This window comes from Pygocentrus nattereri, chromosome 15 (genome assembly GCF_015220715.1).
Source record: "Pygocentrus nattereri isolate fPygNat1 chromosome 15, fPygNat1.pri, whole genome shotgun sequence".
Classification (NCBI taxonomy): Eukaryota; Metazoa; Chordata; class Actinopteri; order Characiformes; family Serrasalmidae; genus Pygocentrus; species Pygocentrus nattereri.
This window is the reverse complement of record NC_051225.1, coordinates 33,665,758-33,692,721: the sequence shown is the minus strand read 5'-3', so window position 1 is coordinate 33,692,721 and position 26,964 is coordinate 33,665,758. Positions and strand designations below refer to the sequence as shown.

General features: G+C 39.6%; 1 protein-coding gene across 1 annotated transcript in view; it reads left to right on the top strand.

The window, feature by feature from the left end:
- Window positions 1-26,964, top strand: part of igf1rb (insulin-like growth factor 1b receptor) — an 81,517-nt gene that overhangs the window by 30,635 nt on the left and 23,918 nt on the right. Inside the window, exons 3-10 of the mRNA XM_017699516.2 lie at window positions 17,823-18,126; window positions 19,544-19,680; window positions 20,139-20,283; window positions 21,021-21,229; window positions 22,759-22,885; window positions 23,071-23,312; window positions 23,400-23,567; window positions 24,291-24,498. Coding sequence (XP_017555005.1) covers window positions 17,823-18,126; window positions 19,544-19,680; window positions 20,139-20,283; window positions 21,021-21,229; window positions 22,759-22,885; window positions 23,071-23,312; window positions 23,400-23,567; window positions 24,291-24,498 — 1,540 coding nt within the window. The remainder of the gene's footprint in view (window positions 1-17,822; window positions 18,127-19,543; window positions 19,681-20,138; window positions 20,284-21,020; window positions 21,230-22,758; window positions 22,886-23,070; window positions 23,313-23,399; window positions 23,568-24,290; window positions 24,499-26,964) is intronic.

The following is a 26,964-nucleotide window of genomic DNA, read 5'->3' as shown; positions in this document are numbered from 1 at the left end:
TCTGGCACTCTGAAGTGCTCTCTTCTTACATGCTCTTTATTTTGAAACGGACCCATGAAAACCTGACGTCATAGACACGTATTTGAATTACATTGCACTTACGCAAGGAACGAGTAAACCTGTTGAATAAAACTTGATAGCATGTTCCATCTGGTGCTACACCAACATTGATAAAGTTCAGTAATGTCAAAAAATACTTAAATGATAAAGGGGGCACAGAAATGCTCAAATTGAAACCTCAATTCTGAATTTTTGGTAGCAGAAATATCAATGATTAGTAATGCTCCAGAATTTCTAATCTGATTCTTCAGAATTAAGAAAACGCAAGCTGTTTATTCCCTTATGTCATGTCCTGTACTTGTGCTACGGTAAAGGTGTTTCAGCAGGTGTGAATTTGCAGGATACTGCATTAACTATTGTTCAAATGTCCTGAACTTACTGAATGAACAGATATGTCACTTTAAGAAAACGAGGCAGCTGTAATGCCCCTTAAGTGAGAACAACATTTAGGTTCTTCCTCTACTTTGAAGTCAGACTAGTTTGTTTCTGATTAGATAAGCTTATTTGCCTTCATGTTGGTCTGGGTCTCCTCTGCGACTTTCGGATTATTTGGTTGGTAACGGGCTCTTCACTAGCTGAACTCTGTGCTCTGGGTCTTTGGCAGTGTGCTGTAGCATGGAAGTGTCAAGATGGCCACTTCAAACATGAAAGGCATGGTGAATTCCAGCAGAGTAATGTCTGCATGCTCAGTGCGCTGAAAAGCCCCCAGACGCCACACCGGAGCAATCAACATGCTGAGAGGATGAATCAGTCCTGCGGGAAGTCAACCCCCACATTCAGAAAGACTGACTCATTTGTTATGGTTTTAGGTGTCCATGTATTTTCACCAGTACAATATTTAGAAAGAGGCTGGTTGTCTGACTTCACTAGCAAGCCAACAGCTTTATTTTCTTACTTTTTTCCTGCGTATGTGTGTTGTTTATAGTGTTTAAGAATCTTATTAAATGCACGTTCACCCATGTTCATTTCTTCCTTGCTCAGTTTTCCCTGCCTCTTCCTACACTTCAATACAATGTTTTTTTTTTCTGCCAATATTCCCGAGTCTCCAAAGAGAGCATGGTATCTACATCACAGTTCTTCCATGCTGCTTTCCGCCCTTCCCCCCCACCACCTCAATGCAGGAACAGCCGAAACAGTTCTTCTCTTTTAGTTTCACCATTACACACTCATCAATGTGTACAAAGAAAGTGCCATGTTCTGCTTGAGCAAGTCCTCTCCAGTGTCCCACTATCTGGGCAAGCACAGTGGCTGCCTGTTCTACTCTGAATCGACTGGGCTTTGTCTGCTGGCTCCTGCCTAATGTTGCAGTGTGGGGGACCGGTGCCACTTCGTTGCTCTTGGAACCAACATCTTGACTGCATTGTGTGTTCTTAAAGAAACCAGTGTAGACCCGAAGATTGTCTTGTCTGCAGCTTGGCCATACCAGACACCTCTACTTAGCGTCATGTGTCATGATATGTTTCAAATATATCTTGGTGTTGTGGTGTTTTGATGACCTCTAATGAGGGAATTGAAACAGTTTTTCTAAATTGAGATGTAAATAAGCTAATTCAGAATTAGTTGATGCAACATGGTTAACTGTAGAGAAATGAAGTGACCCAGACATCTTTGCCGTGGTGGTGGTAGGAACCAGGCATAGCCGTTGTGTTTACAGTTTGAAACTGCAAATGTACCCACACATGTTTTCTGAGTTTATGTAATGCTGGTTATGGTAAAATACTAGTGACTTGAAAAAAAATATTTGTTTGGAGAGTACTTTGCTTTGGAACAGCCTTCATGTACCTACCTAGCCATGAATTTACTTATTTTTATAAAAACATCTTGGGCCGAAACTTTGTTTCTTTATTTCAGAACTTTTGTAAAACGATGTCTCTGGCATCTGGCTGTGTATTTCTTATCATTTAGTTAGAGTGTTCTGATTCTCCAAATTCGCACTTGGTTGCAGACCTTGATTTTTGAGCCAGTTCATATCAGGTTCAGTTCATATCTCTGGGAAAAATACTCTGGGTTTTATTTATTAAATCACCAAGAATTTGAAAACAGAAGAACACTAAAGTACATGGTTAACAGCTTGCTTTAACTTTAAATAGAATAATAATTTTGCAATTTATGTATGTTATTACAATGTATATGTTAATTGTGAAAGAAAAAATGAGTTTTGTTTCATTAGTGACACAATGAGAGCTCAACATGCTGCACCAACAGCAGTGGGTTATTTGGCGGGTACAAATAACAAATACTGTGTTTTGTCTTGGAGATACCTCTTCCAGTACTTTGCCTTTTACTTAGCCCTCCATTGTTGATCTGGCCAAAAAAAAGGTGCTTATAGGTAAAAGCCTCCAACAGCAGTGAATTTGTTTTGTTAGGATTATCCACCGTGGGCTGATTGTGGATTTTGACCATTTTGGAAGCAGGGCTATCTCTAATGTGATAAAATGTTATGACATTTTAATACTCCTTACCTATGCATACGGCTAAAACAATACTTTATGTGACACCTATACCGGTGTAGGTGATACACCCCCTAGGATTACTCCCATCCATTCAACATTTCACTCGCTTATAATCTTCCTGGCAGACCTAATCCTGATGGCTGACTGACTCAGGGAGTGCACATCCTGTGCCTGCAGGAACAGGACACCTGTCTGGTACAGGGATCAATCCTTATGATTCAGACGTGGCTAAGCTGCGTGCTGTTTACTTCCACTACGCCCTTACCCCACCTTCCACTCGGCTGCCACGTGCAGCCCTTAACTAACCTCCCCCCACCACAACCGGTACTGCTGAATAAGCGGACCGATGAAATGGGTCACAACCTGATTGTGGAATCATGATCAAGTGGAAATTGAGAATAAGGCTCTTTAGGCTAGTACATCATGATTCAGATGCTGGCTTCCCAAGGCCACGCAGAAAGACCAGATGCAGTGTGCTTAGCTTGCTTGGCAAGTTACTTGTGGGTTATTAGGTTATGAATCAGTGTCTTATACTATTTACATTTGCTGTATTAGAGCGGATCTCAGGTGTCTTAGCTGGCCTGTTGATAGGCTGTGCACGGGTCAGTGTTCCTATGCTACCAAAAACATCTTCCTGATCTAATATTTGCAACATAGCATGCTAAAGCTATTGACGCACTGTGCGGAGGTATATTTATATATCATAAAATATCAAATATTTATACTTAAAATATCATAGTTATTATTTTTAGAAGTTTTCCAAAATGCCTAAGACACACCACTCTTGCCTGTTTTAAAGTGTTAAGATGTGGATTATGGATATCACAGTTCTATTTAGGTTTAGCTCCAGATTGGGAATACAGACGTAGTTGCATAAATCTAGCTTATTTAAAGATGCTTTTTAATAGCCCTTTTGGATATAAATAGGCTACATTACTGCTAAAGCAACCACTATTTCCCCAAATACATGTAACAGGAAGAGCAGCAATATAAACTGTGCTGCTAAAGCCCACCACCAGGCTCAGCTGTCCCTCTCCACACCCTCCTCAGCTGCCTCTTTTGGTGGGTTTGACACACAGCAGCCCTCTTGGCAGACTGGAGCAGAGCCCTGTTCTCTCACCTTTCACTGACTGCTTTGCTGGATGAAATTTCATGTTTTTGTGTGGTGCCCCCACCAAGGACCCCAAGTATCAGCTGATCCTCTGTGGCCTTATAGAGGTAATGTGAGAGACAGCCATGCAGTCAGGCAGCCAGTTACTAAGTAATTCTTGAAGCAGAACTTTCTGCAGACAGTGTACATTGTGATGCTTATCAAACCAGCCAATAATTTTTTTAATGAATTGCATGAAATCAGTCTATATATCTTTATTATTATTATTATTATTATTATTATTATTATTATTATTATTATTATTATTATTATTATTATTATTATTATTATTATGCAGTAATGGGCTGTGTTTAGTTTGTTTGGGTTTGAGATATGTAATTAAGTTTGTTTTGAATGTTTTGTAAATTTTAAGAAAATGAATGTAAACCAAATTGCAAAAGTCTGGTGGTAATATGCAAACAAAAACAAAGAATCTAAAATACATTGATGCGCAATAGAAACATGCACTGTGGTCTAATGAGTCACATTTTCAAATTATTTATGGAAATTATGAACATTGTGTTCACTGGCCCAAAGAAGAAAAGACTGTTACCAATGTAAAGTTCAAAAGCCAGAGTCTGTCATGGTATGAGGGGTGTGTTGGTTGGTTATTGGCACATCTGTGAAAGCACTATTAACACTGAACACATTGTGGAGCAACATATGCTGCCTTCTACATGGCATCTTTTTCAGGGATGTCCATGCTGATTTTAGCATGACACCAAGCCACTTTGAGTGCCTGCAGTCCAGAACTGTCTCTTGTTGAAAATGTGTCTTGTAAAGCTCAATATGACAACTGGTCCTGTACTGTTGCGCAGCTATAGACTTGTATAACAAAAAAATGGCAAAAATGTATGCTTTCAAAACTGGATCAGTTTGTTTCTTCAGTTCCCATGTGTTTATCAGGTGTTTTTAAGGGAAAGTTGATACAGAATGGTAAACATCCTCCTATGCCAATAATTTTGGAAAGTGTTGCAGGCATCACTTGAGTGTATATGTGCAAAAAAGGTTACACACACACACTAAATACCATGTTTTTGTTTTTGCCACTGATTTTATTTCACATACTGTCCCAACTGCTCTTCAATTGGGTTTGTACAAATAAAACTGGGAATATGAGTTTCAGATACAAAACAAGAGTATGACATTTCTAGGACGGCCTGTTAACAGTTGAAATTCCTGAAAGGTCAAGAATTTTGACCAAAATAATTTATTTTTGTTGGGTTATGTAAATAAGTAGGTTCAAGCAACCACAGAAATGCTCATTGTGGTCCAAAAAAGCAGTGATTGGTTAGCAGGCTCATTTTGCATCTGCAATACCAGTGCTGTTAAGGCTAACATTCTGACAGCACTTAACAGACGATATATTGTTCAGCACTAATTGCTTAAACTGCTTAGCTGTTGAATACAAAGTAGAGAAGTGGCAGAGGTCAATTTTACTGTCGTTAAACTCTGGCTACCTAAATCGATGTCCTGGATATCAAAGACTCTGCTTCTGCAGAGCATTGATGGTAAAGCGGAGGTGGCAGCTGTGCCAGCCAAGCTAACCTGTTGTGCCAAACTCCAGGAGCTGGGCACCCTACACTGTGCTATTTGAACATCATGCATCTTCAAAAGCCTGCTGTGCACCAAGCAAACAGACACCCACCAGCCCTTCTCGGATTTGAGCGGCAGCCCGCTGCCAGGAACACATTCTCATTTGCCCTTCAGGTGACTCCCACCCCGGATCCACCCTGCCCCACAATCTTAGCACACCAATGCTGATGAAACTTTGTGTTCTTTTGATAAACAGTGTTGGCTTTTTGATGTGAACATACATTTGATCAAGGTTTGGAGAAACAGTGTGTCTGGGAGCATATCTAGTCATTACATGTAAACTTCCTGTGAGGGACCATTTCGAGGCATAAAACTCTTCAGACGTCTGGTTCCTATCGCCACTATTGTGAAGAGTTCTGTCTTTCACATCAAACTGTTATGACTTGTTTACATCTTTATGTGCCTAGTTCTATAGAAAATTTGCTTTAGCTGTTTAACTGTAGTGATGAATTTTAATTGTACCCATTTTAATTCAGTTTACTTAAGTATTTTTCATTAAATATGTCCTGTCATTTTTATTTTCATTATGCTTGGGCCATGTGATATTATGGAGGTATCAAGTGTCCTGAGCCATAATATTATTTTACAGCGTTATATAACCTTGTTGCTTCATTATAATCGCAGGGAATATTAATGCATTGCAGAGCTATGTTAAATAGTTCATATTCTTTGTTCTGTTGCGGTACTCTGGTGTTGTAGAATAATAATGCAACAGTCGCCTGTAGTCTGTAGAATTTGTGATTATAGTAGTCACAGTGTCTGAGCGAGCGCTCTGTTATTAGTTCTGGTGACATTGAGTGAGTCAGTCCCAGGGCAGGGGTAAGGTTGAACACTGTTCATTAAGAGGCCCTTGGTCTCGTCAAAAACAGCCATCGCTCATGGCTGAGGGTGGGAGGGCGGCCCCCCCCAACGCTTAACATATTGAGGCCTAAAATCTGGAAGTTGTTAGACAATGTTGTGTTAGTTTGTTAGCCCTCCAGCTGTCTGCTTTACAGTGACTGTCCCGTCCTCCTTCATCTAACCGGCTCGGTGGATTGTGATTGTGTGCTTGTTGGCCTTATAAAAAGAGTTAAAGGAGGTGCCGAAACGAGGCAGAAATACAGAGCCCTGCACTGTCTTGCTAAACGGAAATAAGTGGATGTACAGCCATGTTTCCAGTTGTGTTTGTTAAGATGGAACATAAACCCTGGAAAAAAGTTAGGCAAAAAAATAAGTCCATAAACTTGTAAAGTAGCAAGATGAGTGATACTGTTATAAGCTAACGTTTTTACATAATATACTTTTGTCCATGTCCGAAAGCACTCTGAGTTGATCATTCTGACATAGGCACACAGGCTGCTGCTCACATAGCAGTGCAGATAACAGTCTTGTCTAACGTTGATTAATTTGGAGACGAATGGCCTTATTTGCATTTAAAAGCAGTTGGTTTCCTGATGCGTTTAATCTGCAATGAACACTATCAAAACACTTAAAAGTCGTGAAGCTGAAGTCAGTTCTTTGTTGCCAGCTTCTTGTTCAAATTTCCATATTCCACCTTAAGCGGTGCAGCAGTTAGATACGTTGTTAGCTACATTATGGAGCCTCAGGCACCATTTAAGGTGGAACCGGAAAATTTGAACAAGAAACTGACTTCAGCCTCGTAAAAAGTCAAGCGTTAAACATTTTACAAGAAACTATTCCACTTTTGTAGAAAGGTTTCCTGCCAGAAATGTGAAAAAGATAGCTATAGCTGAGCTAAAGCTTAAAGCAGAGCAAAGGAAGTATGTGTTTTCGTTCGGTGTTGTTTTTTTTTTTTTTTTTTTTTTTTTTTTTCCATTCATTCATTCATGTCCCCCCCTGGTGGTTCCTTGACAAAATGGCTCATTTTAACATTCTGGTTGCTGACCTATGGTATGTATGTAACATGTGATACTTATACACTTGATTTAATTAAATGAAGTATTGTTTAGCTTAAGAAGGTATTGGATGATGTCTGCAAAAATTACAGGTCAGTCATGAAGAGAGGTTTAGAAATGGTTAAGCAAAGAAAGCCATCGATGTACTTAAGTACTACTTTTATTAATTGTATTTAATGTTATTTGTGCTCAGTGTAATATTAGTGTTTTACAACCCCCCCCCCCTTCTCTCTCTCGCTCGCTCAAGCTCTAATTTCGTGAAGCCTTTCTGAAGGCTTTCTTGTTTATCTAGAAAAGCTATGAAGCTGTATGTGGTTTGTTATTCTTTAGTTAACTCCACTTTTGCAGTTTGGCTTTTAAAAGACAAACGATTTATTGTCAAAATAATCAGTATTACTCAGTTATTCACTTACTAATATGATCGGTAGCGACGGCCCTAAAGACTGCTGTTATTGTATGGTTTCTAGTGGGCTTAAGGCCCCAGGCTGTAATTACTCAAGGCCTCTGTTGATATAAAAATGTTTAGGCAAGTGACCTGGACCTTCAGGCAAGCAGGAAATGTTTGTGCTTTTGCTATCTCACTGCCAGCCACTTCTGTCTGAGGAAAGCTTGATTTATTGTGTTTTCCTCAAATTCTCACTGTCTGTTCTAAGGTAGAAGTGAATCTACTTGGGCTAGATAGGAAAGAGAGAGAGCAGCCCTATGCTTTCTGGCAGTGCTCTTTAATCCACTGGCTTTCAGAGTGCCTCTAATGATGTGGGACCACCATAGATGAGGGAAGCACTCTAACCTATAATGCACTGCTACCCTCATGACACACAGTGCTATAAGAGAAGCTGAGCTTTTTTTGCTGCTCTGCTAGAGGCGTTCTAGTTAATGTGTACGATGATCAATGAACGTTCTTTCTTTCGGTGTCACGGCTGCACCCTGCTATGGGAGATGGATGATGAAGAGCTGATGAAGGAAAGTTGATCTTGATACTGCGTGTGCGGTTTCAGTCTTGAGGCAGTTTGAGCAGGAAGTTCACACAGTGTCTGTTCTGGTTTTGTGTGAGGAGGGGAAAAAAAAAAAAGTCACCTCTTTTGAATTTTTATTGTCACTATAATAAAGATGAAGACAATAATGTGACATTGGAGCATTCATGTTCTAAGCTCGTACGTGGAAGTCACACCTAGATATTGTTCTGTTACTGTGCTTTGCTGCCCAAAAATAATATTCAGCTGGCATCATCCACATCATTGATGCAGGTATACCTGTATTGGTGTTATGCAGAACTATTGTTTTGTAGTTTTTGCAATATTGATAAATAAACCATATTTAACTGCTGTGGGAGTTGAGAATGTTTTCACTGAACATTTGAAAAATTCAGTCCTTTCAATAGGATAAAATTATTGAAGTACAGTATATGCCAAGGAATCCTCAATAACAATGTATTCCATCAGTTATGTTTTTTAAATATGATTTACACGTTGACGGTGTTTATGAACTTTTTCTTCAATTCAAAACTGACTATAGATGTGTTAGAGCTAGCAGGGACTTTCTGTTTCTGTTGTTTTGCTTAATTCAGCATATTTGAGCCGGATGTCTGCTTTTGAAGTGTTATTAGTTTTTGGGTGTTGAACTCTATCTTGATACTTAGCATAAATAGTGATAAATCGATTGTCTGATGTCCCTTCATAGAAATAGTGAAATAGTTTCACACGGCTGACATTTTCACTGTTAATTTCCTTGTTTTTAAGGGTGTCTTTAAGGGGGTTTTTCAGGGTGTCTACGTTTTTTTTAACCACTGTTCCTAATATCATTAGCGTACAAATTATTTGATAAGTGATGGGTTTATTTAACCCTCCATCACCCAACACAATTAGTTTGAGATGACCCCAGAGATATAAAAGTCGATAATAAAATAAAATAAAATAAAACCTGCCCTGTGACTTTTGACTCCCCCTGTATTTTATTGCGGTAGCAATAACAATCATATTGCCCACCCGTAACTTGAGGCATGTTTACTGTGCGTGTCCCTCCTTTACATCCCCTGCGCATGCTCCCTCGCCTGCACTCATTTCAGCAAAGGGGAGAGAGGGAAGCAGAAAGGACACACTGTGCCAGCAAATGCAACCTGTTTTCCTCAGACATGCTGGTTTGTGGCAGCCAAGATCAGCAGTGATGGAAAGACCTCAGATGAACTTGGAGAGTTTCCTGAATTAATAAGGAAGAGAGGCCGAGGTGACTATGTTGACTAAAAATAAAAAAGGCCTGAGGCGTCCGTTCCATGGTTCTACTGTCTGTGCCATGATGCTGTGTGCTCAGGGGTTGGGGGAGGCGGTTGTTAGCTGACTTTCTCAGTGATACAGTAAAATAATATTGCTTAGAACAGTCTGTAGTGTTTAATGCTGGATGCATGAATGGTATACTGTTGTGCAAAATAAGTACATATGAAAGTTATTTTTCTGCTGCCTAAAATGTCACCATTTTCACAATTATTTTGTCATTATAAGCTTTCTTAAGGTGTTTCTAGAGCACTGGCCATTTTTGTAAATAATGGAGAGATGTAGACCGGTTGTAGAGAAGCTGTAGACAGTGGCTGCTGTTTAATTGAAACTGCATAGTAACAAGAAGCTGATAAGATTTTGTACTAATAAAAGTTATTTATTACATTGAATAAAATAATGGATTATTTTTGGAGGAAAAAATAAATACTAATTGTACACTGAGCGGATGTCTAAAAGTACTGCAATATTACTTATTTGGCATATTGCCCACACTGAAATTAGATGTCGAGTGGAGGGCGAAAGGAAAACTTTCTGGACGGACAGACAGTAGCACATTGACTGTGTGATTCCTATCAGTTATGGAAATGCATAGACCTGATTTCCTGTCAGATATTGTCTGTCATCAGCTGTGGTACAAATGGAAATGTGGTGATTGTTTGTTGAAGCGAATTGATCTGATTTTCGTTTTCCTCACCAGTGCTCTTCTTAGTGCTGTTATGCATACACCCTTTGAACGGAGTATCCACCAGCAGGCTGGGAAGTATTCAATGAACTTGGTGAAAATGGGTGCAATCCATCATTGTTCTGTTGTGTGGATCCAGGATTCCATCAGCTAATGATTATCGACTGTTGCTCTGCTAAAAAAACTCAAAAGGCAACCAAAAAGACAAGTGAAATGGCTGGTATAGAAGCATTCAAAGATGCACTTCGTTTTACAGATGTGCTTTCACACAGACTAGGGATGCAAAGGCCTGTCGCAATTATTACGTAATCGTCTGATTGCCGCTTTCACAATCTCATGTTTATATTATAGCAAACAGAATGGCTTGGTTTGAGGTCAGTGTATGCAAATATGTGTAAACACAAAGCAAAAAGTACATTTATTAAGACGTCATGGTGCTTGGGAAAACAACAAACTTCTGACTTGGTGCTTTAAAACATTCAATAGTTCATGAATCAGTCCTCTGGACCCCCAGACGGTCCACATTTCTCAGTCTTTGCATTGTGGCTTAGGGTGGAGCGATACATGTGCACTGTCTGGGGGGCCCTGAGAACCACTACTTTAGAAGGCAGCAGTGAGTAAAGTTTGTTTATTTAAGCTCAAATTGTCTGTCGTCAGTTGGGAACTACTAAGTATTGAAGGTCAGGAAGCAAAATAGCAGTCTAATTTGGCAACTTTAGGTTTGTATCATATTTTAACAGATGCATATTTTAAACAAAAAAGACAGTTCAGTTGTTAATTCCTATTATTTATATGCCACTTATCATTAAATTTTAACTGATGACTAACAGGCCTAGGGATGCACTGATATGGGAATTTTGGGCCAACAAAATATACAGTATTTTTATTTAAATATCTGCCAACTCCAGTAAATAAACACATGTAGAAATTGGGACTGCGTTCGCCTGGATTGGCATTGTGGGAAAACAAATCAAACATTTATTTGTAGAGGGTTACAAATGCAGTAAAATGAATAAAGTGCAGATACTTTAGTACCCCAGCCTACGATCGCCTAAACAGTCTTCTCCTCTGGAGTGCGGTCAGTTTATCCTAAAATAATCAAAGTTAAATATCTGTTCAATGCTGATTTTCTTAAGCTAATATCTAACTATACTGATGTGATCCCTACCACAGAACACTGCTGAACAGTGCAGTAAGATGAAACAGACTGCCTTCTACTGTAGGCAATAGACTATTTTCAGAGCAGAATGGGCCCACAAGTTTAAATGACTGAAACGTGACAGAGGTGCCAGATTGCAGAAGAAAATAAATGCTCTGCACGTTCTGTGAAGTCTTATGAGGCTTATGCATTGCAGCTGTTCTAAGGAACTGTTGAGCGGTTTTGACTTTCCAGCTGCTGTGACTTGCAGAGCAAAGTCTGATGCAACGGAAAGTAAATATTCATTCAGATGTTTGTGTGAGATGAATTAGCCTATGCTAAGTTAAACTGGCAGACTTTGACTGTAATAGAAGGTAATTAAATACTTTATGTACACACAGCAAGTACAGGTTTTCAGAGCCTAGGTTTATTTTAAAGAAGTGGTGTATTGTGTAGATACTAGGGGTTTTTTTTATGCAAAAAAAAAAAGCCTAAAACGAAGATTCTTAGTGAATTGGCCATGATTAGTTGCCAGTTTACAGTTTGCTGCTGTTTTACAGTTAGCAAGAGTCTGATATGTACTCGTTTTTTTTGCCATATATATCTCCTAAAACAAAAATATATTTTTGTTTTTATTTGTTGTCTAATCTGTGAAGAACTGTGCTGTCTTGAAGTTTACATCATGTAGAGAGTGTGTTAAGCTATTTTCACTCAAATCACTAAAGCATGTCATTTGCATATGATTGTGTGCTGGGTCCTCTATGACTGAGCTGAGAGCAGCTGAAGTTAAATCCTGCAGCTGGGCTATTGGAAGCGTGTAGCAAAGTATACAGATAATTGAGCCTAAAGTATGTGGGTTTTTTTTGTTTCTTTTTTTGCATTGAGAGCTTGGAAACAATAGTCTGATCATTGCTGCTGTTCTGGCTGTAGGCTAGAGTGAACGCCCCGTGGTGTTCTTACTGAATGCCGGCAAGTTGATAGGAAAAACCATGCGTGCATGCACCCCCTGACCAGTCTGTCTCCATCAAAAAAACATTGACTGTTCCAGAGTCCATACACACCACCCTGGCCATCACCTCTAAAGGTGTACTAGCTCATTTATCCCAGTTCAGAAGACACTAACAGGGTACGTTTGGAGCCAATGGCTGCACCCTGATCAAGGCTTTATCTTCTCTATGTGTGGCTATGTGAGACACCTGTTCTTGTTCTTATATTTTAGTCTGTTAAATAAAGCATTTTCGCATTTTGGTTACAAGAGTACCTGGGATTTTTCCTCTCATGTCAAATAGACTTGAAACTGTGTGACACCTTGTCATCTAAATTGGACAGACTTCAAAATGATTGTAAGACTGTTCATAGCCATGTGATGACAGTATGTAATTCAGTGTCAGAAACAACAAAAGGTCCAATGCAAACCTAAAGAAGCAAACCCGAACACCAAGGATACCTTGACTGACTGGCTGCAATTGGCAAGCAGAATAGAATTTTTGCCAAACCACTTTTTTGTATTGACTACTCTTGGCTTTTTTTCCACCTGCTTAAGACAGCTGCATAGTTTCATAGTATAATATAGCTCCTGAAGGCGTCTGAAAACCCCCGGCTTGATAATCTGCACTGACACAGCATGTTCTGTACACTGAGTTGAGCAGAGAGCCCATATGAAGAATAGTTTCCATGCTTAAACTGGCTCAACACTGACTGACTGAAGTGTTCACAGGTAGAATTGCTACACCCTCAGGGAGTCTGTGGGTGGGGGTTCAATCTTGCTGGGGTTATGACAGTTGATTCAGACAAACTGGGGAAGTGAGTGTCCATATGTAAGGAGGCACAATTGCAAGTGGACTTGGTCAAGATCAGAACGGTTGCTCAGAGGTCTGTAAGGCCTGAACTGCTCAATTTCCCTTTCTGATGATATCTGAAGTTGTCCTTGCTGCAAAACTCCACTGAATGTTGAGACTTAATGAAGTAGACAAAATAGTAGCATTGTGATTATACTGCTACATGTAGCAGTTGCTTATATTCGACATATTTCTTGTATTAGAGGTCGACTTATGATCATGTATAATCTTACATGACCATTTCCCGATCTCTCTTGGTCCCTTATAATTAAACGGGTTGTTTTTGTTACTGTATCTTCAAGACTGACATATGTAAACAACATCAGTTCTGATTGGCTGTCATGTGTGGCGACTCTTTTGAAAGGCAGGCCCGGCTGAAAACCGTCTTTTAACTTCAGTGTGGCTGGGCAGGGCCAAGCTGCTGTAGGCTGATGTAGTTGGATGTATGTAAATGTCTTGGTTTTTGTGATGTCACAAAAACATTAAGGTTTAAACAGACTGCTTTTGCAGTTTAGTGACTGAACTGGGGAGTGATCATGTTCTATGTCTTCATCTCAAAATGTTTTAAATGTTCTGTCTTAATGATGTGGGCCTTAAAATGATTACTCAGAACTGGTATGGTTAAAGTTTGGCTTGCATGTAAAAGATCGGCCTGGTGAGCTGCTGTTTCATGCTTATCCTCATTCTCACTGTTAGTATTATATCTGAGGTATGTCCACAGACATTCAGAGGGTGTTTTCCACCCGTTAGCCCACCAATGTGGCTGATGGCTTAGACAAGCGTCCTTCAGAAAGGCTGCTGAGAGTAAAATGTCTCCAGAGTGAACGTGCTGTTTTGCTTCCTGTTTTTGCCCGTATCTCGCCATGGCCTGCTGGAGCTCGCCTCAAGGTTATCTACATCTTTGCAGCCTCCAACCTTTTATCATACTTCTGTGCTTTTTCTCCTCGTGTTTCTGTGTCTCTATCGCGCTTTCTCACACATGCTGTTTTGTGCCGTTTTTCAGCTTTCATATCATGCTAAATGTCTTCAGATACGAGAGGTGGTCGGAAGGCAGTTATATGCTGTTGTGCTTTGGTTACAACCTCTAGTATAGTATTTAAAATGTGTATGTTGAGCACTTATGCTTATGTAGTATTGGTGTCATGCTTTAAATCAGCTGTTATATCCCTAATCCAATAATATAAATGTTTTGTGTTGCTGTGCTCTGTTTTAGTTTATTAACTTCATATTTGGGTGTAAGACAAAATGATATTTGTATGTGGCACATTTTGCAATAACATAGCGCTTGAAGTTTGCCTGCAAACATTTCCATAAACTTCATCACTGGAATTACACTGCAGTTTTTCTCTGGTGTACAAACAGGAGAAGACTTTGTTAGATTGTGCTTTGGTTCCATCACAAGAACAAATCACCTCTGCTTCATTCGAGTCTAAACATTGCTGTTTTGTACTATCGTGCACTTGCGCAGTTATGACTGTTTTTAAACAAATCATTCCCATCTAAACATCTGAGGAAAAGCTTCACACAGGAAGGGAAAATGTTCTTAATTTTAACATGAAGCCTGTGAGATAAGCAGGATTTTCAGGTTTTCTGTATAATTCAGTGGTTGAGGTGTAAAGCCATTCAGAGTGTTTTGATGGGAAACGGTTAATTGTAAAGACGCTTAAGACTTAGATTTCTTTACAGTGGTGGTGATGGGAACCAGGGTCTGTAGTGTTTTCAACACAGCTTATGGTAATTGGTAAATGGTAAATTATTTACTATCCAAAGGCATGAATTTCCCATGAACTTACATTTAAAAAAAATATTTTGGTCTCTCATATCTGTTGTAAATGGTGTCTCTGGCATCATGCAACATATTCTTAACAATTCCGTATAATACCTTCCTGCAAGGGTGCTTTTAGAGGCATTAAAAATTTGTCTGATTTCTGTCACCACCACCGTGAATTATACTGATATGGTAAGTTTCTCTAGAATGGTGCGCTTCAGGTCAAACAACTCTGAATGACTTTGTTTACATATTAACCAATTAATTATGCAGGAAATTTGGAAGTAAATTGTGGAAATCCCCATTGTAGCATGAATATATTCCAAATCATTTTAGACCATTTCTTTTCGTCCATCATCATGAAGTGAACATATTGATGAACAATATATATTGATGGAAAAAAAAAAGCTACTGCAGTTTACAGGTGGAAACCAGCTCTGCAGCATTGCTAAGCCATTGTCCAGTTTGTGTGGACTAAATTTTGGAGGAGTCATCTGAGTCAGTGCTGATGAAATGAGAAATTATGGGAAAATAGGGGGAAAAAAACCCCAAAACTTTGTTTTCTGCTGTCGAATTGCTGAGAGTTTCAGTAACACAGGTATTCCCTTATTCCCTGTGCAGTACCCCTCTCTAATGCCTGCCTATGGCCATTTTGGAAACTGTGAATGTGTGCTCCATCAAGAGCCACGTTATGTGCACATGAGTGAGGAGCTCTGAGCTCGAGTGGTTCTTTTAAATGTAGGGCAGTCTTGTGCTAAAGCTGGTGTTTTCCTTGCTGGTGCTCTGACCTGAATCAGTTTTTCCTCTCCCCCGTTACAATGCGCTCTTATTTAGAATGATAGCAGAGGACTCTGGTTGAGTTATACGTAGTCCTGGTTGGATGGAATCTGTGGACTGGAATTATGTGTAAGCTGGATTGAGGACCTTAGCATTATCTTATGTTTCTCAGATTAGAGCTGAGAGAAATAATAATTTTTTTTTATTAATAACTGAATAGCAGTTGTCTAACATAATAGGGTCAAAAACTTTGTAGAAACATTTCTTCCACACATAATATTATGTGCGTGCTGTATGGATACCAGTAGTAGTAGTAGTAGTAGTAGTAGTAGTAGTAGTAGTAGTAGTAGTAGTAGTAGTAGTAGTAGTAGTAGTAGTAGTAGTAGTAGTAGTAGTAGTAGTGGTGGTGGTGGTGGTGGTGGTGGTGGTGGTGGTGGTGTTTTAATTATAATGCACCTTTGATTTAAAAATAAATCTATAGGTGCTGTAAACAATGACAGTGCAACATTGACACAAAATGTTTAAGAAAAACAAAATATTGGGGAAGAGGATGGCATTTGAGAACTTTTTAGGGGGAAAGGGCAAATAAAATAACAACAAATAAATACGTTGCTGCAATGAATTGGTTGATCTTGTGTGCTCAATTAAAAAATAATTGTAATCTTTCTTGATGAAACGGCAGTAATTTTGCATTCTGCATGATCATGCATAATTTATTACATTTTAAAGGCTAACTTTAAAATATAATACATTTATGTGACCTTTGTTGTATTTCCCTCCCAGTTACATGTTTTGCAAGGCTATTACTGGTTTTACAATTACTCATAAACAATATAAAGTCCATTTCTCAAATTTTTTATTACCAGAATTTGATCATGATGACTCAAACTTTGATATACTAGTGCAAACATTTCTTGCTTACAGCAACAATATTTAGTGTCTGCAATGTGGCTAGAATAGTGAGTGAATTTCCAGACTGAACATTCTTGATTTACATTGATTTTGTGCTGAGTAGTGAGTCAAACATCCTGACGAATGGCCTCTGCTTGACTGACCACATCTAGGCAGGTGCATTGGTGCTGTATAACTTGGGTAATATGGGTTCAATAATCAAGTCAAATTTCAGGCTGTGCAAATTTGTCATCTAAATCCCAGTTCAAGCAGGGACACCACACGTGGTGGTTGTTTCCAGCTAGTTTTGGTTGGTAACTCTGGTTGAACCTTTAGTACCTGTTGCTTCTTATTCTTCGACTTTTTCACTGCAGGAGGCCTGAAGCAAAAGCTCTTCAGAACCCATCAAACCTTTACAAAGCAGAGGCGCCACCTTTACTCAAAATCTCGGAAACAGCTGGCTTTCTCGTTCACTCACAATGCCACTGGCGCCTCTGGCAAAACCAAAACAGTCCTCAAATGACTGTGGTGGATTTGTTGTGGCTTCTGCTACACTTTGATGGATAAAAATAAGTCTATTTAAATCTTCATGTCTTATTTCCTCGTTGGACATTGTAACACCCAAAGAACACGGACTGGGAACTACTGCAGTAAAAAGTAGCTGAATTTGCAAAGTTTAGGGTGTACGTGTAGTTAGACATGGTACTCCCCCCCCCCCCCCCCCCCCCCAAATAGCAGTACTCATGTTGAAACCCTGAGTATTAACGGACACTTATAAAGATCTGATATTGGATGGACCATTTTTCTGCTGGTGTCATCCTGATATGATACCTGGTGTCAGGTTGTTGCCATATCAATTCGATACTTTACGTTTATGGTTTTCAAATTATAATTGCTGAGTTGAAGTTGCCCAAATATAACATACAACTATGTAAACACAAATCTAATCAGTCAAATAAGATTTGAGTACTCTTAAATTGGACACATTTGATGACTGTCAGTTCTGGTTTTTCTTGTTTTTAATTATACTTCTCTGCACATGTACATATCACTGTACTCATAACTCAATGTTGGCAGCAGCTTTAACTCAAACAAAGTGTGTATCTGCGGGTTATTTCAGGGCAGCAGTCTGTTCACACTAAGGGCAGAAACACAAATGTGAATTTTAAAGGCCGAAACATAGGAATGAATGCGGAAATTGTGGGCTGCTGGTCTAAACTGTCCAGTACTTACATTGTAATATGGCGATGTTGTAATATGAGCATGTGGCCTCACTGTCTTTCTCTCTACCTTTTTCTCTCCAGTGTGTCCGAAAGAGTGCGGGCAGCGCGCGTGCACAGTCAACAACGAGTGCTGCCACCCTCAGTGCCTGGGCAGCTGCACGGTGCCGAACAGTGACAGGGCCTGTGCCGCCTGCCAGCACTACTACCACGAGGGCCGCTGCGTGCAGGACTGCCCCCCAGGCACCTACAAGTTTGAGGGCTGGCGTTGCATCACCATGGACCTGTGCTCCAGAGTCCACCTGCCCGATTATGACCGTTTCGTCATCCACGGAGGAGAGTGCATGGCAGACTGCCCACCAGGATTCACCCGCAACGAGAGCCAGAGGTATGAATACTGGTTACACGGCACGTAAGGACAGGTGATACAATGTCATTATCACACTGAAATACATCACAGAAACCGAGCCACAGTTGCTTTATTGGCTAAGTACAATGAATTTTGCCCTGGCATGAACTCACCTATTGTAGGTACTTGTAGGTTCTGTCCAGTATGATTCCTTCATTTCCATAAGAAACTCCCGACAACAGCGAACAGAGAAGGCTTGGCAGAATGCAGCAACAAAAAGGGCAAGTGTAGACATACCATAAGGAGTGTTTAAGCCCAGACAGCTTTTAAAATGACGCACAGTAATGGGGCAGCCAGTCATAACACAGGTCATTTAGATGCATCAGTCTTAAGGACACAGTAATGAAAGCAAAGAAAGAAAGGTTAGAAAATGATCAGGCAAAAATTAATTAAAATGTGTCCAGTGCAATTGACAAATGAGCAGTGTTTTTCATTCATATGTGCAAAATAAAATTGATTTTTCATACAGTCTGATATGCGAGCCAGAACAGTGATACCCATCAGTACAGATATGCTATCTCTAGGTGCATTGTCTCTCTTCCAGCTTGTTCCAGAGCTCTAAATATGATAATACACACAGTGAAAATGTCTTTAAATATTGTTGTATTACATTTTTGCCTTATCACCCACCCCTAGAGAGACATTGTACATTGTTGGTCAAATTAACACTGACAGCAAGGCCTGGTGCCAAGACGCTAGCCTTTGGTCTTTGAGCCAGTGGCCTTTTGAAATGAGCTGGTAGGCTAATCCATAGCTGTCTCCAGTTATTTTAATCTCTACACGCAGTTGCCACATGATTGGAAGATCAGTTGGCTCAGCCCATGTCCTGCCAGCTCGTTTAGGAACACGCTGGCATTAGGACTGAACGTTGATGCACACTTACTGACGTTCTGCTGTGGCTGTAAGCATTCGCTCTGTGAACTTGAAGTAGGTTAGTCCAATAAAGCGCTAGCGGCCTGGGAATGCAGCAAGCTTGCAGTATACAGGTCGTGTGCTAAGCCAGGAATAGCTATTTGTAATTCAATAAGCCTATTAAGAGGCATTTTGTAGACCACTCTCCCTAACATCGCCTCTTCTGCGGAAGGTTATGGTGTTTAAATCTATTAATAAGCATTTTAATCTGTGGATGAGGTTTAAGACTTGACTACATGTAGTACTCTCAAAGATTAATCTGACTTTTCTATGACTTTTCACTTGGTGGGGAAATAGAGAAATATTTTAGACTGATAGCAGTGTGTTAGATTTCTTTAACATAAAATGTAAAAGGTTTCAACAGTTCTGTTTAAGCAAGTTGGACTGCATTTTTTTATGTGAAAAGGATAAATAATACTGAAATTTTGAAAATTAGATGTAGTTATTTCTGTGCTGGATTTCTCCCTCTCTTTCTGTGTTGCAGCATGTTCTGTAGTGCCTGTGATGGCTTATGTGACAAGATCTGTGATGGAAAAGTGATAGACTCTGTGGATTCTGCACAGTCACTAAAGGGCTGCACTGTTATTAAAGGCAGCCTGCATATCAACATCCGCCGTGGCAGTGAGTAACCAAAGCCTCATTAGAGTAACTAGACAGATGCAGGTAGCACAATTGGCCAATGTATTATTTTGTCTGTGGCCAATTTTGGTTTAAAATACCAGTTTAAAATACCAGCTGCCAATTTAAAAAGCAGGTATTTTATTTTGTTGTAATCTTGGGTAATGAAAATAACTGGTACTAGTGTTTTTTTGGCCCACACTTTGAGCATTGGATAAAAGGGGAAAAAAGGCTAATAAAAAAAATGGCCAAAGAAATCAGTTGCTGGTCAGTTTGGAAATCTGTGTGTGTGTGTGTGTGTGTGTGTGTGTGTGTGTGTGTGTGTGTGTGTGTGTGGCCAATCAGATTTTCTAAATTTCTAAAGTAATCAATTTTCAACTGATTGTTTTCCCTTTGTTCTACTCTGACACTCAGTATGTTACTTTCTACCACCTGCATCCACCTCTCTCTCATACACTTAGATAACATAGCATCTGAGCTGGAGAACTTCCTAGGCCTCATCAAGACAGTGACTGGATATTTGAGGATCAGTCATTCTCACACTCTGGGCTCGCTGTCCTTCCTCAAGAGTCTTCGCTACATCAATGGAGAGGACCTCCATGACGAGTGAGTGTTTGTAGCAATGAGTTATTTTTAATCGTGGTTTATTCACATTAGCGACAATATACACATGAACGTTCCTTGCCTATATAATGGCCTTTATCTGTCCACTTTACTTTGAACCTTTTAAACAGGAGTAGTTTCACAGTACCAGCTTACTTACACAGTACGCAGCATCTATGAAAGTTTCTATTGTGAACTTTTAAGGCTGGATTCGTGGACATGGTGTAAGCCTAGACTAATTTACAACACCAGTGATATTTCTCTATTCAACCTCCTATTTTGTTTATGGTTAGTGACCGAAGTACCTGAAACCCAAAGCATCTTTGCTAGACTCATGCAGGTAGCTCAGAGATGCACAGTCAGCAATCTGGGAAACTTTAAAGTCAGAGCTTTCAAAGCCCAGCCTGGTCTTAAAAATACTTACTTTTCTGTATTACTTTCAATGGATATATCAAGTTAAATTTTACACAGTGGAAAGTTTTCAGTGTTGTTCATGTTTAGCAAAAGGCTAAACTGCAATTCCTAAAGCATGTTGTTTGTGCAGGTTAAGCATTCCCATTCTAAACTTAGCTATTTACTGAGACTGTTTGTTGTTACTGCTGTTCTACGTCACTGTGGTGCGTCTCTTAATTCTGCAGTATGTAATCCTAAACTGGGCAGCTGAGCAATGTGACATTCCAGCCATAGGCAAGTGCTGAAGCATCATAACAGTAGTGTCTTTTTCACATCCCTACCTGCAGACTGTATGCCTTCTCTGTGGTGGATAACCAGAACCTCCAGTTTCTGTGGGACTGGTCACAGCACAATCTGACCATCAATACAGGGAAGCTCTTCTTCCGATTCAACCACAAGCTGTGCATGTCTGAGATTCGTAAGATGTGGCTGAATACAGGCATCAAGGAGAAGTTTGTTGAAGAAGACTTCCGGAATAATGGAGACCGTGCAAGCTGTAAGTGCTTTGCATGCTTGCTTGCTTGCTTACTTACATACTTACATACTTACATACATACATACTTAATCACTTACTCTATTACTTACTCAGTTACTCATGAACTGCCATAGTCACTTCATACTCACTTACATACTTATTCACTTATAACCATATGTGCTTACTCTCTTACTTCCTTGCTCACTTACATCCTGTCTTGTTCAGTTTTTACTCACTCACTACCATACTCATTTACTCGCTGCCTTGTTCTCTTATCTTACTCGTGTACATACCTATTTACTACTTTACTCAGCAACTTAGCAAGTTATTGTCTTTCTTACAGATTAATTTACTGCCTCACCCACTTTCTGCCTTTCTCACTTATCTTACTGCCTTAGTCATTCACTCGCTCTTATTTTTGTTGTACAGGGTGTCCCAAAAAAATTGACATCATTTGAGATGTGAATATCTGAGTTAACTACATGTCCTATTCAAACGAAATTAAATAGGCTTCATGTTGAACAATACAAGATTTATTCATCAAAATTCAAACAAGAAATTCAGAAGGGTGTAGATTTTATACCCGATTTCACAAATGTTCAATATGCACACCACCTGTGACATGACAAATGTCAAGTCAGTAGTCCAGCTCCTGCTTCTTTGAATTTTTTGTGCAAAGTCCAAATCTGCTTTGGAGGTGGTGCATTTTTATTGAATTTTCTCGACAATGCACACTTCACACTGTGGTTTGACTGTGTTTGAGCATATTCTAACACGCAAAACCTTTTTATTTCTAGTAAATGCCATTCTTCAACCTTAAAAAAAACCTGGTTAGTTTTTAAACATTTTCTTAAAATGTAAGGTAATTTAGGAGAGAGTGGGCTATGCTATTAGACTACAAAATGTCAGTTTTTTGGGACACCCTGTACCTTACTGACCAACCTTGTTCACATCCTTTTTTTATCTTACTCCTTAACTCACTTTCTCCCTTATTCACTTACTACATTACTGCCTGCAGGCTGGCTTGTTCACTTATTGCCTTGTTCCTCTTCACTTAATCACTTACTACTTTATCCACCTGCTCTCTTGCTCACTTAACCTGCCAACTCACTCACTACCTTACTCATTTTCTACCTTACGCATTTTCTAATGTACTGATTTAATCACCTGTAGCATTACTCCTTTACTTACTTATTGCATAACTCAGTTAATGCCTTACACCCTTACTCACTTACTGCTTTACTCAATTTATACCTTACACCCTTAGTAACTTATGGCTTTACTTACTTTATACCTTACTCACTTACTGCATTTCACATTTGTTACCTTTCTCACTTGCTACTTTACTCATTTATTTGCTCACTACCTTATTCACTTACCACTCATACTCGTTTATTACCTTACTCACTTAAGATGCCTGCTCATGTACTAATTTACTTACTTTTTAAACAACATTCACTAATTGAACATAAAATTACCATTGATGACTTATGGCTTCGTTCATATAGACTGTTATATTTGTTAAGAAAAGTCATTTTTATCCCTCCCAGGTGAAAGCAAAATCCTGAAGTTCATCAACAATAGCACTGGGAGTAACACGATAACATTGACGTGGGAGCGATATCGACCACCAGACTACAGGGACCTTGTCAGTTTTGTAGTGTACTACAAAGAAGCGTAAGTCTTCTGGTTCTGCTTTCCTTAGACACCAGACATAATGGAGTTCAGCATTAAACAGTGTAGAGAAATTAGCTTTACATTCAGTAACCTGGAAATAGCTCTAGTATCAACATTAAACAGTACTGAATTGCACATTTGACTTTACATCTACCTGATATACTGACTCTTGCATTGTGTGACAGGCCTTTTCAGAACATCACTGAGTTTGATGGTCAGGATGGCTGTGGATCAAATAGTTGGATGACAGTGGATGTGGACTTGCCCCAGGATGAAAACAAAAACCCTGGAATCCACCTGTCTGGCCTCAAGCCCTGGACCCAGTATGCCATCTTTGTGAAGGCTGTCACGTTGGTAGTGGAGGACAAAGACAGACACATTCTCGGGGCTAAGAGTGAGTTGGTGTACATTCGGACGAAGCCTTCAGGTAAGGAGTGAAGCTCAAGCTCAAACAAAAGAGAAATACAAATCTGGAAATCTTTAGTTTTAAAACCATTTGCCCCTTTTGCATTAGCACCCGCAATGCCTGCCGAGGTTCGCGCCTACTCTAACTGGTCCATAAGTCTGGTTGTCCGATGGTCTCCTACTGCGTCTCCTAATGGGAATCACACCTACTATCTTCTCCGCTGGCAACAGCAGGGGGAAGACCGTGAACTCTACCAACACAACTACTGTTCCAAAGGTTTGTGCTGAGAAGATACTTTCTGACTTAGAGTTGTTTTGTCTTGTTTAGTGTAATTTGAAGTATTGGAAGCCTAGGCAATATGGCCAAAAATTATTATGACAATATATTTTTACATGTTATTTGATGCTGATAATTATCAATATTTTGTGATTGAAGAAAACAAACTTAAACTAGTTTCTTACTGCAGAAGACTCATAGCCTCCTTTTGGTTAGAGGTGTTTTTGTTTTTCTGAAACGCACTACAACTCTTCATAATTCCAGGACTGACATCTTGTTAGCTAGATCTACTAACTGTCATGCTCAATGACTAGATAATTTTTCGCTCTCCATTTATCAAGTAAAAGATTTACGTTGCCACCTAGTGTACTGGAGTGGCCATTGGTCATAGTTTAGGCCTTCAGTGCTAATACTGGATTGAGGAACATGACCGCAAAACATTTTTTCAAACGCATCTGTGTGAATCTGTGTTTCTCTGTTTAAAAAAAAGTTTGATTTCATTAATTACAATCATTTTGTTACTCAGGTTTGCAGTTTAGCTTGTAGTGTAGTTGATCATCATTGCTGTAAGTCAGTTATTGTAGAGAGTTTCTTTTCTCAGTGTAATTTTGCTCTTGCCATGTTGTTCTTGTTAATCCTTCTTTTAAAGGGTAATCAGATTTTAAAATGAGTCCTGTGCTTAGTTTCACATGGAGTGTTTTTTTTTCTTCACTGTTACCTCAGAACTAAAAATTCCCATCAGGATGTCAGCTACAGGGGTAACGGACATCACAGAGGACACGATGCCCACCAATCCAGACTCAGTGGGACGAGACAAAACCCCTTGCTGTCCATGCCCTAAGACGGAAAAGGAGATGAAACGGAGAGATGATGACACTTATTACCGTAAAGCATTCGAGAACTTCCTCCACAATTCCATCTTCAAGCCCAGGTAAAAACATAAAAGAAGAAGAAAAAAAAATTCCATTGAACGTCATGGCTTTAGTCACCTTGGATTTGGCCTGAAACTCAAGGCCAGTGTAGCTAAAGCTACCACGCCTGCCTTCCCCTTTTGTTTCCACCCACACAACGCAACCTTGGGATGCCGTGCTTAGATGCGTCATTTGGCTGATTTTCCTTGGCATTGAAACGGTGTTGAGAGGCTTCATGTACACTAAATGTAGTAAGAACTGCAGTGTGAAAACAGGCTTTATCTTTGGTTTAACTCAAGCTCTTTTTAATGGTTATTTGTTTCTTGTTTCTCTAGTGTGTGTTTAGTAATTGGTGCCCGAAACTTGACCTGTGGCCTCTTGGGGGTGAAGTAGAGCAGAGAGGCATGTTAAATGAATAGAGGATTCAGAGCCTTGAGTGTTGCGTCTGATCTGAAAGGTGTAACACATTGAGTGTTCTGTGCTGCAGAGAGGAAGCACATCTGTGTCTCATTACCTGCCAGCTTTGTATAGGCTGGTGGATGCAGCACACACACATAGACAGATGCTCTTCATTGAATTAGCCTTTACAGAACACAGGGTTACAGTCTTGTTGCTGCTTGAACACACACAGGTTCATTATTATGAAACACTTTTTGCTGAGTCATGTTTTGTGTTTGCTTTAGTTTTCCTATGTTTTCAGTGAAAGGTAAAAAACAAAAAAAAATTCCTTTTGGTTTCTGAGGTCAAAATTAGGTTAAGAAAATCCTCGCATTTAGGTGTCTATAGTGCAGCGCTCAGGTGCAGTGGTCATCAGCCCTGGTCATGAAGATCTACCTTCCTGTGAACTACAGTTCAAACTACAATCTGCCACACTTGCACCATCTAATTAAAAATTTCTGAAGGCCTTGGTTGGCTAGATCAGATGCACTAGAGTAGGCATTGGTGGAGGAGACTGCATGTTAAATGCAGTTTGGAACTAAACTAACTGGAAAGGGTTGGGGACCACTGCTGTAGTAGGTTTAATTAGTCTGAAATAGTCATTTTATTGTTTATTTTTATTTGTGTTAGGCATTCAGTCAAATTCTGTCTGGCATTATTTTAAAGGCACATGCACTTGTTTTACATATTACAAAAACAAGGTGCTTTCCACCATAAGACACAGGCCCTCTGGTGGAGTAGAGAGTTCAGGCATCTCATGGTTCTTATGAGAATGAATAACATTAAAGAGAAGATAATTATCAAATTTTTGTGTCCACATGTGCCACATAAAGGGCTACTGGTATTTTAAAATGTAAAAATTCTAAATGGAGTTGCTATGTTTTGAAAAGTGATGTTACCACATCTACAGAGGATAGCTAGATAGATCGATGGATACTTTATTGATCCCGAAGGAAATTTAGCAATGCACTTCTGCACATTTTAATGCACAGTTACTGTTGATTTGCTGAACTTAACATATTGGGTAAACATTTTAATTTAAAATGTAACCTTTGCAAAAGTAATGGCACAATTTGTGTATAGATTTTTTCCCAATGTGTTAGAGAAACTAGAAATTTCACATTTAAAAAAAACCCCACAATTAAAATACTGTTTGCTTATTTTCACCTAAAAGATTAACAAAATGTAATTTGACCAAGGATGTTCAAAATTTTGCATGCAGTTTTATGGACATGGCCTCACGTTCTGTCTAGGTATAAACATGTTTGTGTGTCAGTTTTGTTTCATTCTTTTGACGTTGAACCTAATGTTACTTTAGAGGCTTCTTATTGAAGTGAATGAGTGTGATCCAGCTGCCTCTCTGGTCTACTTTTAAAGCAGGAACAAAATGACTTCAGGACACAGAAATGGCACCCAATCTCCACCCTGCATTGTTCTGCGGTGGATTTTCTTGTGCCTGTCTCGCCTTTTTGCCTTTTTCTCAGCATTTTGTCATTGTCTGACTGTCAGAGAGAAGCGCTGGTGCCAGACTCTTGACAGGCGAGTGAAAAATATGTCTGTAGCTTTACTAGCGGCTAGGACAATTTTTTTTTTTTTTTTTTTTTTTTTTTTTTAATTGAACACTGAAATATTGAGTACACAGAGTTTCCTCAAAGTTCAGAATTTCTCAGAGAGAGAGCAAGAAAAGAGAGAGTGCAGAGGAAATCATATTCATTCAGCTGCAGCTTCCTTGCTAAACAGCTCGGGCTGGAGTGGCTGCCAGGAAATGCGCAGTAATGCCATCTGGAATACCGATGAAATAAAGGGAATATCCCCTCCAGCCGGAGAGCGGGCCGGATCAATGACTGCCGCTCCACAGGCAGGGGGCCAGCTGGGGAACTAAAGCTAAAGAGAGAGGGTCTGAGACAAAGAGAGAAAGATAGGAAGATGTTTTGTGTAAATGGGAGGGTTGAGAGATGAGAGATGAAGGTTGATCAGAGAATGAAGGACACAGTAGGAGGAAGAAGGAAAAATGGTGAGAGCTTATGTTTGGGCCTGAAAGAGAGAGA